General features: G+C 39.3%; 1 protein-coding gene across 2 annotated transcripts in view; it reads left to right on the top strand.

Annotated features, from left to right (window-relative positions):
- Window positions 1-6,096, top strand: part of cplx2 (complexin 2) — a 32,618-nt gene extending 26,522 nt beyond the window's left edge. For both annotated transcript variants that reach the window (XM_034221811.1, XM_034221805.1), the window contains 2 exons: window positions 2,625-2,800; window positions 4,373-6,096. In XM_034221811.1, coding sequence (XP_034077702.1) covers window positions 2,625-2,800; window positions 4,373-4,570 — 374 coding nt within the window. In that variant the 3' untranslated portion in view covers window positions 4,571-6,096. The remainder of the gene's footprint in view (window positions 1-2,624; window positions 2,801-4,372) is intronic.
- The last annotated feature ends 7,397 nt before the right edge of the window (window positions 6,097-13,493 follow it).

Here is a 13,493-nt window from a genome sequence, read left to right on the forward strand (position 1 = left end):
AGCAGCGATGTTTGCAGTGAAGGACAGGTTGTTATCTAGGGTCACACCCAGATTCCTTGCAGTCTGAGTCGGGGAAACAACTGAGGTGCCGATGTTGATTGTTAGGTCAAGAGTGGGACAATCTTTTCCCGGAAGGAAGAGCAGCTCAGTCTTGTCAAGGTTGAGCTTGAGGTGATGAGCAGACATCCACTGAGAGATGTCAGCTAGACAAGCAGAGATGCGTGCGACGACCTGGGTCTCTGAGCGGGGAAAGGACAGAATTAATTGGGTGTCGTCAGCGTAGCAGTGGTATGAAAAACCATGCGGGCTAATGACTGATCCGAGCGAGTTTGTGTACAGGGAGAAGAGGAGGGGACCAAGAACAGAGCCCTGAGGGACCCCTGTAGTTAATTGACAAGGGTCGGACTCAGACCCTCTCCAAGTCACCCTGTAGGTACGGTCTTTCAGGTATGAGGTGAGGAGGGAAAGTGCAGAGCCTGAAACTCCAAGTTTTTGGAGAGTGCGAAGGAGGATCTGATGATTCACCGTGTCGAATGCAGCAGACAGGTCCAACAGGATGATGACAGAGGAGAGGGATGCAGTTTTGGCAGTGTGCAGTTCCTCCGTGACAGCAATGAGAGCAGTTTCTGTGGAGTGACCTGCCTTGAAACCAGACTGGTGCGGATCCAGAAGGTTGTTCTGATTGAGATAACAGGAGAGTTGTTTAAAGACAGCGCGTTCAAGTGATTTAGACAGGAACGGGAGGAGAGAGACAGGCCTGTAGTTTATAACATCAGACGGGTTGAGAGTGGGTTTCTTTAGGAGAGGGTTTTACTCTTGCCTCCTTGAGACTGTTTGGAAAGTGACCAGAAGTTAGAGAAGTGTTGATGAAATGGGTGAGAAACGGTAGAATATCAGGAGCGATAGTCTGAAGGAGGTTTGAAGGGATAGGGTCCAGAGGACAGGTGGTAGGGCGGGGCAGAGGTAATGAGGGTAAGAACCTCACTTGGAGAGAGAGGGGAAAAGGAGGTAAGTGTGTTGGTGGAAGGAGGGTCTGGTGACCCAGCGGTGAGTAAAGGTGAGTCAGAAAAAGAAGAGCGAATATCATCAACCTTTTTTTCAAAGTGGGTAACAAAGTCGCTTGACAGAAGTGAGGAGGGGGGAGGGGCTTTTGGAGGGTCCAAGAGGGTGGAGAAGATGGAAAATAGTTGACAAAATGGCCCTTATCCTCTTCCATAGAGTTTCAATTTACAGTTTAGGAAAAGGTTTTTAAAAGTAGCGTTCAGAAAAATGTTTGGCTTTGGTTCTTGGTCAATGAATTGACTTAATACTTAAACACTTGTCCAAGAAAACATCTCGTCTACATGTAGAAAATAGCATTTCTTTGATACCTTGTTGTACCTGCCAGAAAGAGTCCTACCTCTTTCATCAGACAAGACTTCTTCCTGTTAAATGACATCAAACAATTCAGATTTCTCTCCAAATCCAAATTGCCGTCACACGACACAATACCACGTATACCACTTTGAATAATACTTCAGGTGTCTGTGACAGATGGCCGACGCCAGATGGAAGAACGTCTCTTCCTCTGTCTCAGTGCGTCTTTGAAGTTTTACCAGCTGGCTCTTCTTCTCTATCCGTTTTGATTTCCAAGACGCCTCGAGAATCTTTCGAGAACCCGTCTCCACGTAATCCTCAGAACTGCTTACACACACGCTTTTCACTGTTGACTGGGATAGACGTGGGTGTTTGTGTACATGTGGTGTGCTTCTATACATAAAGCACATATGAAGTAGGTTGTCTTTCTTAATCCAAAGTAACAAAGGAATCAATGCACTTTGTCTTTTGTGCCTGTAGATCATTGTACATCAAATATACACAGTTTTCACAATAACTTGTAACCGGCACACATACATGTAAACATATTTAATATGTATATATCACTCAAATATGTATATTATGTTCATTTAGTTCATTTCCTATTTTAAAAGTTACTTAACTGATATCATTTTAATTATATATTCAATTATATTCATCTTGTGTGAATCTGTGCTGTCCTGTTTTTCATTCTTACCCTGTTGCTGTTTAAACTACTAACTAAAGGTTATTTTTGTTTGTTTTGTACAAAAAAATATTATTTGTTTACAACATGACGATGACCTAATCTTTTATTTTAAAGAAGAATGTACGCTAGAGGAGGACCGGAAACGTTTTTTAAGCTTCTTCTTGCCCCTTTTGAACCTGACAGAGACTATTTGAGAATTTATTTTTTTGTACCTTGAACGTTTTTTTGTTGTTTTTTTGGCATATCTGTTATAATTATTATTATTAATTCTGTATTATTATTATTATTATTATTATTATTATTATTATTATTATTATTATTATTATTATTATTATTATTATTATTATTGTTGTATGTTTTGTTTCTGACATGTTCAATAAATTGAAAAAAATTGACTAATAAACGACTGAATTTCCCCACAGGGATTAATTAAGGTCCATCTTATCTTATCTTATCTTTTGCTTTGGGTGTCTGAATCTGATCGGCAGGTGCTCCTCGTCTAAGAGCAGCATCAAAAGGTTGAAGACTCAGTAATAAAACACGTGTTTACCTCCAATATCTGCATCTGTTTTGTGTTCAGGGGCCACCAAAGATATGGGTAAGATGCTGGGTGGGGAGGAGGAGAAAGATCCGGATGCATCGAAGAAGGAGGAGGAGCGCCAGGAGGCTCTGAGGCAGCAGGAGGACGAGAGGAAGGCCAAGCACAGCCGCATGGAGGCGGAGAGGGAGAAAGTACGGCAGACCATCAGGGACAAGGTAGGAAACACTCCTGTGGTCCAACTAATGCTGCACCTTTATGGATTACTGCACTCCAATGATGGCTGTCGTTTTTCTAGGCCATGAAAACCTTTTGCCGATATTTAAAATGTCTAAACTTCAATAATACCACCAGCCTGAAGTCAAACTAAGTCCAAGAGCTTCCTATTGTTTCCTTTTTATGCACCAATTTCAGTTTTTTGAGATTGACCACATGTTTATTTTGTATTCTGACTTTTTTCTCACAACAAAAAAAAGGTCTTAACTAGAATTCAATTGATTTCAATGATACCAATTTCAAAGTGTTTCTGTTCTGCACAGCCTCATTTAGTCAATACAAGTCACAGGTTCCTCCAACAATGCAACATACACAATACTTATGTATATACTTATAGTGAAAGAGTGACACAATGGTGCAGTTCAAATGGAGCATAAATACAGTTAGGAAATGCAACTAATGCTTCACCCGTATGACCCGGTCGGACTGCAACACATTGCTGCAGAGGAAGTTGGAAGTCTTTTTACTAGTCCTTGAAATTACGCCAAAATATGCTTCGAGATGCACCGCGACCTTTTTCATGTTTCCTTCTTAATTGTGTCCTTGTTATACATCATATAACAATATATGGAAGAAAAATGAGTTCCTGAACAACAGTTTTTAACTTTGCACAAGCGGTATGTTCTCTGAGCACAACTACTTTTTATTGCAACAAAATTAAATTATGAAGATTCTGGCTGCGTTGTAAATGCTGATAGAATTACTTGTTCTACTTTTTTTACTGAAGCTGCATACATTAAGAATTGTCTACATCTACAGTATTATTATTTAAAGGAAAGATCTCACAGAAACCTAGATTGTTCATGGTGAAAAGCCTTTAGAACAGTGTTCAGGTTGTATATGACACTGCAACTTGAATGAATTTGTTAATTATTTTCAAAAGAAGGTCTAACTCTGTAACTCTTGATAGCAAATTCATTAGAACGGCGGCTAAGCTAACTCCTGCTATCTCTTTACAAGTGTCTTCCTCTCATTCACCTGTGAGCCATTAGGAAATCACCCTTGAAACCCCAATACATTACATTTAAATGTCTCTCTTAAAACACTACGACTTGAATTAAGTTTATATTCCTAAAAAAAAAGGGGGGTTCGTTTAGAAACACTTGAAATAACTAAAGGATAAGTTAAAAAAGAAAGTAGAAAGAAAGTGAGGTCAAAGAAAACCATTTCTGCTAAAAGTGAGCAACATTTCAGATGTGTGTATCTCACTGCTCTGTAACTTTAATACCTTTGTTAATCATGTTTTATTATCTCTGCTTTTAAACGAGTGTTTTGAAATGCTATTTCATAATATGTTTCTTAATGTCTTTCATTGTTGTAACGCACTTTGAATTGCCTTGTGTTGAAAGGTGCTGTATAAATAAACATGCCTTGCCTAAAGAACCAACTCTGTTACTCTTGATAGAAAATTCATTATAATGGCGGCTAAGCTAACTGCTATGCTATCTCTTTACACGTGTCTTCCTCTCATTCACCTTGCTATGCCTTCCCTGCGTGTCGCCCTCTCTCTTCAGTACGGGCTGAAGAAGAAGGAGGAGAAGGAGGCAGAGGAGAAGGCGGCCATGGAGCAGGCCTGCGAGGGGTCGCTCACTCGCCCCAAAAAGGCGATCCCTCGAGGCTGCGGAGACGACGACGAAGAAGACGAGGAGAGCATCCTCGACACCGTCCTCAAGTTTCTGCCCGGACCTCTCCAGGACATGTTCAAGAAGTAAAAAACAACGACAACAACAACAAATGAAACGAGCCCTACATTCAGGGTGCAGTCTGGCCTGGGGAGGTGGGGATCTTTCTGTGGCTGAACTGAAGTGTTTCGGGGGTTCAGGCAGGGTTTCAGGGTAGATTTGGGGACATGTAGAAAATTGAAAGTGGATTATGGGGTGGGTGTTTCTTGAAAAACTGTTAGAGGCTACACACTGCCTTTCTAGAAATCGTTTATTCTTTTCTACTCCTCGACGATTGCGTTATTCTTCCCTCTTTTATTTGCCAAATTGCCGTACAAACTTTCAACTTAGCACATTTCTTACGACTTAGTACGTCTTTTGTCCTTTTCTTGTCGCTATTTTTACACCTGTTGAGATCAGACATTTTTGATTGGTTGGCCGTGATCTGTTGACAGGCGATGGGGACCCATGGAGAACAGTATTCCCTTTTAAAGAAGGACGGCGGACCCTTCTGTCCTCATGCTTCTGTGCTTTTTCACACGGCACTGCCACCATGTTTTCCAGTAGATGGAGCATGTTGTGTTTATTTCAGTGAGTCTTTTCTACTTTTATGAACCTTGTGATGGTCTTTATATTGAAAAAATCAGCATTTGAGTTTTTAGGACATGTGCCTTCATACCATCTCCTCTAGCAGAGGAATTGTAAATGAGGGTTTCATTTTGCGTCAAACAGGTGTACAGTTGTTGGTAGCATCTAGGCAGGAAAATGAATTTGATTGAAGTTGGCTGGTTGGTGTGTTTTGGGGTTTCCAGAAGCTATTGTTCAAACTACTTCTGGAAACCCCAGACCAGCTTATTAATGCCTTACAACCCACAAAGAGATTTAAAAACATAATTCACTGTTACCAATGGCTTTCCGAAGAACTGTTTGCTGAAGAATAGCTTAATATCCTTCCTAATTCAACCACTAGATTTACAAAAGTCAGCTAGTTAGACTGCCAACATGCTAGAAAAGCAACATTTAAGATCTCCAACGTGTCACAATGTCAATATGTGGATTTTCAATCTCAAGTATTTTGAAATACATTTCGTTAGCTCGAGGTATCGTCCATTCAAACAAACAAGACTCTTTGTACCTTGTTTGAATCCCATATTTTTAAGTCAATGCTGGTTTTTTTCAACAATGACATAGTCATGATCATTTTAGGTGGAGCGTTCCCATAGACAATCAAAGCATTGACCACTGCAGTCATTTCCTGTCATCCCATCTATGATTGGTTACAAGTGGGTTCTTCATTAAGCACTGGAGTGTCTCTTAATTTAAACTATGTTATTTGTTGTTTTTCTTCTTCACACATGAATGCAAATGCCAGGGAACGTCTGTTTTTATTTACTTTACTGTGAATGTGCTGCCAATGTATTTCAATGCAACCAAGCTTATGATTTAATTCACTTTCTTGATGAGCTCACCTTTCCCCACATCCTTCATTTGATTGAAGTTCATCTACATCGAGACCAAAGACATTTTGGTGAGATCATACTATTTATTTTTGCCAAATAAAAAGACGTGCATGCCGATTGGTTTTTATTGTTCGTGCAAAACCTGCAGGAGCATCCCAAAGACTGCCATTAAACTAAAAAAGTGTTTCATGGCTAAAACAAATAAGATAATTTCACTGGTGGAAAATCTGGTTTGAGAAGCAAAGTATTTTCTGCATCCCTTAATCTTTGAATCCAACAAATATCATGGTGATTTGTCATAGAGCATTGAAGTAGACGTGCTGTAAATGAAATCAATCTCTATTTAGTGAAACCACCTAAATATATAGACATTTATTGATAAGCATGTGGGTTATTCCTAAGACAATTTACGATAAAAATGCACCTTTCCATGAGTTTAAATAACTAATGAAGTTGTCATAAACTCTATAAAAACAATTTCCTTTTATTTTTCATTTTCTAGCTCAGATAGGACTTTTCACTAGACAAAGCCATATTATTTAGATCGCAATAATGACTTAAAATGCTTCAAAAAGAGAATATTTCGACAGTCTCATGTTTTCTGTCAAAAGATTGAAAAAAAACCTCATTGCATATCTGTTTGTAAAATCCTCACCATTCTTGTACCTTTAAACATGTGTACTAATGTATACACAAAGAAAATCTATGTAAAAAAAGAAGCCTTTGTTATAACTGTCTCAGTGTACTACATGTGTACGGTAAGTGTGTGTGTGTGTGTGTGTGTTTATATGTGTGCGTCTTTCTACGTGTCTGTGATGTGCGACCATGTTGTTAATTCATATAGTCCTGGTTTATGTAAATGTGTCTTTGAACTATTTTGTGCACAGGCAGAAGCTATGGGTGCCTCCCTGGTCGTGCCACGTCTTAAAAGAGTTATACTTAACACATTCCTTTCAAATGTTGAGCATGCAAAATGTTAGTAGAGAAGAGAATACACCAAAAATCTAAAGGTTAGAAAAAAAACAACACCATTTCCTGTTTCTGTTCGAGTCTCCAGGCAACAGAATCCGTGCATTGGATCCAGAACGATTGGCGGTCGATGGGGTTGTTTAGTATTCGATGTTCTTTGTTGTCTGAGGTTAGCTTAGCGTCGTGATCGCACAGGAGCTTTGTGAATCAGATAAAATACAAAAAAACATCTGAAGAGTCGCCTGCAAAAGCTCTAGATCTATCTAGTTTATTGTAGCTAGCATTGGGACGAAGTAATCAAAGATGTCAGTTTGCAGACTTAAACTGTATTCACATGATATAAGGTTTGCTCTAATCGCGAAATTGGGCGCAGAGCTTTGCAGTGAAAACAGCCAGTTCGTTTTGTTTTTATGGTTATTTTCAACATGCTAACTTACGTCGCTACATACAGCTGTCATGTGATTGGTTTGCACGTCAAAAGGTCAGCGGTAAACAAGGTCAGAGTCTAAATTATTTGTACTTTGAGTGCAGCGCTTGACGACAATTTTGAGCGGTGAATGACATCAAGAGTTTCACCTTGGATTTCATCAGGCGTGTTTCCCTCCATAGAACGCCAACGTTAGCTTAGAGCCATGTTACTGAATATCAAGTGAATGCAGCACTTTGTCAAATCTTTGCAAAAAGCTTGTTGTTAGGGTCTCAAATTTAAACTGACATTGACGTATAAAAGTCTTATGTCAACTACTACTTGGTCATTTTATAAATTACGAATTTGCACCATTGTTCTATGGTGGACACCTTAAGGTGGGGTTTGGTAAACAAGACAATTCACTGAGGAAATAGGATTGGATTTGTTGGGTGCAAAACATTAAGGAGATTTCCTGCCAAATGAGTTTGGTTTGCTGATATCCTGTGTGATCACGGCCTTAAGACATCAGTGCTGGAGGCTTTTAAAAACAAAATGGGGGAAGTGCAATTTAAAGAAAATATATAGATACTGTAACTAAAACAACCTAGGCCTAAAGAAAATAGATTTCTATGTAAAATACATAATTCTTATTTTAATGCTTTGCTCATTCTCATAAACCAACCGGAGTAATGCATGAGCTATGAGTTGATTGAGGAGAATCATCTAGATTCATTTAATTTATTATAACATGAAGACAGGGATATTCCCTCCAACAGCTCGTGAATTAAGTTTATCCAAGCCTTGTATCTCCTGGGTGGAAAGAAGAGACATAGATCCTGGACTAGTCTTAATTCATGGCACCTTCATGGAAAGTACAGCCATACATCCTGTGTTTGTTCAGTAGTCTCTCCGCGGGACTCGTCTCGAGGCGTCACAGCTTGTGAACTGCCTTTGAAAAGGGCTATTATCATGTTACCTGTTTGTTAGTTTAACTCATCTGTCACTCGTCCTGGTGTGAAGTGTCGACATTCTAATCCATCCTAGTTGCATGAGATACTTCCGTGTATAAAAGTGTTTGTTGAGCGACTTAAAGATCGATCCTTGGATTAATACAGTGGTGCAATAATGATGAATTATAGGCCAAACTAGAGTTAGCATCACAAGGTTTCCTTCCATTGGTTTTTGGAATATTGCAGAAAATAAGATCTGTGGCGAAGACATGTTTATGATACTAACACGTTTTATTCAGCACAATAATCTCCACATATTAACACCACTTTATAATAATTGAAGAGTAAATGCCATTGCTAAAAGTAAAAAGCTAACGTTAGGCTATAAAGGAACTACAGCACGGTCACATGACTTCACGTCACCACCGCTGAGCTAAAGTGGCTAATGTTGGGCTATAAAGGAACTACAGCACGGTCATGACTTCACGTCACCACCGCTAAGCTAAAGGTGGCTAATGTTGGGCTATAAAGGAACTACAGCAAGGTCACATGACTTCACGTCACCACCGCTAAGCTAAAGGTGGCTAATGTTGGGCTATAAAGGAACTACAGCACGGTCACATGACTTCACGTCACCACCGCTGAGCTAAAGGTGGCTAATGTTGGGCTATAAAGGAACTACAGCAAGGTCACATGACTTCACGTCACCACCGCTAAGCTAAAGGCGGCTAACGTTGGGCTATAAAGGAACTACAGCACGGTCACATGATTTCACGTCACCACCGCTAAGCTAAAGGTGGCTAATGTTGGGCGTGATGACATTTAGTCGTCTCATTTAGACACTTGTTACCAACCGCCGTTTTTAAATCCACCAGTGGGGTATTTACTGAAGTATTTTATGTCGTAGAACAATACGTTAAAATCTCTAAAACTTGTGTGAACCACAGACCTTATTTTGGAGGCTAACCAAAAACACATTTAGAAAACTGACTATGAGACGAATGCTAATGCTAACTCATTCCCGGGTTCAAGGACTCAATACGGCACCACTCTATATAGGAAAGGGAGAGAAAGGAGTAGTTAGCGGTTGTAAACTATAGGCTAATGATGATTTTACATGGATGATATTTACTGTATATTTTCTTAACTAAAGTAGATGTGGGTGAATGAGTGTGTATATTTAGGCACGAAAGGCCTCAGAAACATTAAACTGCTACATCAAATCCTCGCCGGTGTTTCTTTAAAACGACTCCAATCAAAAGCTACTATTGATGGGGTTTTTGGGGAGACTCAAGCAAAAGAGAAACTGGATTATCAAAGCATCTTCTGTTGTCAGGAGCCCAGAAACACTGAGAGAAGTGAGAAACTGCCATTCAAAACCACAGTTCATCGCTAAAAAAGCAAAGATTCTCCATTCGTTTTGGTGATATTTCTCATAGAAACACAAAATCATTAACTCTGGCAGTGTGCAAAAGACACGCCACATGTTTACTTCTTAAATATATAACTATCAAATGCACAGAGCGGTTGAGAGGAGAAGTAACATTTTGAATAAAAACCTTTAAACTTTATCGTTCCTCCAAAACAAGGCTGGACTGTTTAACACTGAACACTGTAATGATGTCATAACATTTGTCTTTTCTGTAACATTTGTACATCATTGTGACAGCCATGCTGAATCCTGCCTTTTCAATCCAGTTTAACGCGTGTTGCTCGGCGAAGCTCGTCTTTTCACCACGTTTACGTTTCCCTCCAGTGAAAGACGAGACTTTGGGCGAGCACAACTGTTACCGTGAAAGAAAAAAATCTCTTTAAATACATTCCAGTCTTTGTGGCATTTGCACTTGAATTAATGTTACACTTCCGATGGTTATGGCATCTGAGAGTCACCACTTTCAACTACCTGTAATTATTTTTTACTAACCGCCAGCCCTCTAAAAACGGTAAAGTTAAAAGGTATGTGGGGTGAAAAGCGTACTAATGTAGTGAGCAGGGTTGAATACCTGGCCGTAATCCCTTTAGTTCGCCCAAATGTGCCAATCAGCGTAAAGGGCGTTGTTCACAGTTTGCAGATGATGCTAACATTTCTGTTACTAAACTAAATCTATTTACTGTCCGGAGATGCAGCTTCAATCTGCAATTGACATGTGCTGTGTCTCAATTTGCATACTTTTGTACTTATTAAAGTGTATACCACTGCAAAGTATGGCAACAGACACTATAAGTACGTGGATGAGGCACTAATACTGTCCCAAATATCAAGTGTGCAACGCTTCTAACACTTAGCGTCGTAACATTTTAGCTATTTAGCGTTTGCTGTGGTTAAGGTTGTTCCAATAAACACAGCGCTTTCCAAATCAAATGTATTTGTGTGGCTTTTTCCTGTTATTTATTAAACATACTATACTAGTGTCAAAAAGAAGCCACTGTTAATTATATTGGGTTAATCAAGTGAACTGTAATGATTTGCTTCCAAGACCGTTAGCGTAGCTACCTAGCTAGGTAGCTAACAGTACTCTCCTGGTCAAAATACACTTACTTTACAAAGTGTTCACAGTGAAAGACTGTAAGAGTTGAGACACAGCAATGGACTGCAGTAAATATTGGAAAGCATTAAAAAAGGGTTTTCAACAAAGGGAGTGGATTGATGCTAACGTTTCTGTCGCTGCACTAGCTCTCTTTACTGTCTGGAGATGAAGCTTCAATCTGCGACATGTGCTGTGTCTCAATTTGCATACTTTTGTACTTACTTGTGCTATTAAAATGTATACCACTGCAAAGTATGGTGAAATACACCATCAGTACGAAGATGAGGCACAAATACCGTCCCAAAAGTCAAGTGTGCAACGCTTCCAACACTTAGCGTTGTAGCATCTTCGCTATCGTAAGCTGCGGTTAAAGATGCTCCAATAAACACAGCGCTTTCCAAATAAAATGTATTCGTGTGGCTTATTCCCGCTATTTATTAAACATACTATACTAGTGTCAAAAATAAGCCACTGTTAATTGTATTGGGTTAATCAAGCGAACTGTAATGATTTGCTTTCAAGACCGTTAGCGTAGATAGCTTGCTAGCTAGGTAGCTAACAACAGTGACAGTAACAATCCCCGGTCAAAATACACTTATTTTACTAAGTGTTCACAGTGCATGACTTTCAGTGCATCAAGTGTAAGAGTTGAGACACAGCAATGGACTACAGTAAATATTGGAAAGCATTAAAAAGGGTTTTCAACAACGGATTCTTCTTAAAGTTCCTACATTTGAATCAAAAGGGTCTTTCTTTTTTAATTCAGGGTGAAATGCTTTCAGGGTGCAGAGGTTAAGAATGTAAAATATGAGTTATTATGCTATGTGTTCCTTAATTGCATGTCATATACTACGTGTGGAGCCCAATCACTGTAAAACTGTCTCATCAATGGAATTGAATCATTCTTTTTGGAAATTAAATGCATAACACTAATTAAAAAAAGGTTTATAAAAAGCTTCTTGTGTTTTTATTCACGATTTACTATTTTTCATTAAAAAAAGTGTTATGATGTTTTGGGGGGTTTCCCTTCCCTATAGTGTGTCATATGGGGTTTAAGTGCATGTAAATGGTCTGCAAAGGATAACATCCCAAAGTTACAGTACAAAATGAAAATTAGTATAATAGGGCCACTTTAAAAAAGGACAGTTTTAATGATTGATTATATAGTATTCAATTCGTTTTCATCGACTAATCCATTAACTATTGCAGATCTAATGTCACTACTACTTGTCGTTAACTACAGATCTCTTTATAAAACAAACATTTTACTGCGCAAATTCAACTTTAAATGAAGTACTTGTGACCTCAAGTTGGCCTATCTGGTAGATGTATGTTATAAGGGACTAGAAATATTTCAATCATTGATAATAAAAAGCAAATATATCATATTTACATTTTTAAAATGATAGATCGCAGCCCCTCTACTGTAGAATGAATTTGCAAACCTTCATTATATTGTGTTTGTAATGATATTAAATACAGTGTTCTCAATGTAAAAGGTAAAGGTATATGAAGTCATTCATTACTATTTTTAATAAACGGAATCAAAACGAAGACGTGTGTGTGTGTATATGTGTGTGTGTGTGTGTGTGTGGTCTAGCATTACTATACTTGTGGGGACCTAAATCTGTTTACACAGTCACGTGTGGGGACTCGCCTCCCTTATGGGGACAAATGGGAGGTCCCCATGAGGGGGATCATTCATTTTAGGGTGAAGACTAAGGGTTAGGGTTAGGGTTAGGCATGTGTTGGTTATGGTTAAGGTTAGGATAAGTCTCCAGGAAATGCATGTAAGTCAATGTAATGTCCCCTGAAGTGATGTATACATGCAGGGGCGGATCTACCGGGGTGGCATGGGGTGGCAACTGCCACCCTAAACAATAGCCTTGCCACCCCAGCTGCCACCCCAGTTGGCATCTTTGTTTTGAAAGAAAAGTTGTGGCTCATCGGACATTTATGAGAGAAAGTCTCTAATGTCCGAGTGCAAGTGAATGCAGCACAAGATGCACGTCATGTAACCCCTCCCCCGGTCCTGGCGCGAGAGTGGAAATATGATTGGTGGCGAATTCACTTGAACGGGGGACGGCGCAAAACGAGAAGCCTTTCGGACCCAAGCACTGAAGGAATGAGGTATTTGCGGTCTACAATGAGAGAAGAGAATGTCAAGTTTGGCTGTACTCAGCATTGAATCAAAACGCACTACAGCTGTTGATCTTAATACATTTGTGAGGCGTTTTGCTGAACAAAATAGTAATAGCCGCATTCAGCTGTAATAGACATGCCAACTTGATGCTCTGCTCACGGATGACTCGATGAGAATAACAAACTGTTAAGATGATGACCTTGTATGCGTGAATATATTTTTTTCTTTGAGGGGGTCTGCCCCCAAAAAACAGTTTTAAGTCCTGAGAAAGTAAAATAAGACGGTGTGTAAAACTACACTGCCCAGCCAACAGAAAGTAACCACTTTGATTTAACTAGGCCAGTAGGTAAGGACCTTCCATTGGATAATAACTGCAGCGATGTATATGTTTTAGCTGAATACACGTTTTTGTAACCCTAACTGATGCAGTTAGTCACTTCTTTAATGTTTGTTCTTTCTGATGTAAAGTCAAGGTTGTAACTGTTTATCAATAATGATATAATTACTTGTTTTTC

The sequence above is a fragment of the Gymnodraco acuticeps genome, unplaced genomic scaffold (genome assembly GCF_902827175.1).
Source record: "Gymnodraco acuticeps unplaced genomic scaffold, fGymAcu1.1, whole genome shotgun sequence".
Taxonomy (NCBI): domain Eukaryota; kingdom Metazoa; phylum Chordata; class Actinopteri; order Perciformes; family Bathydraconidae; genus Gymnodraco; species Gymnodraco acuticeps.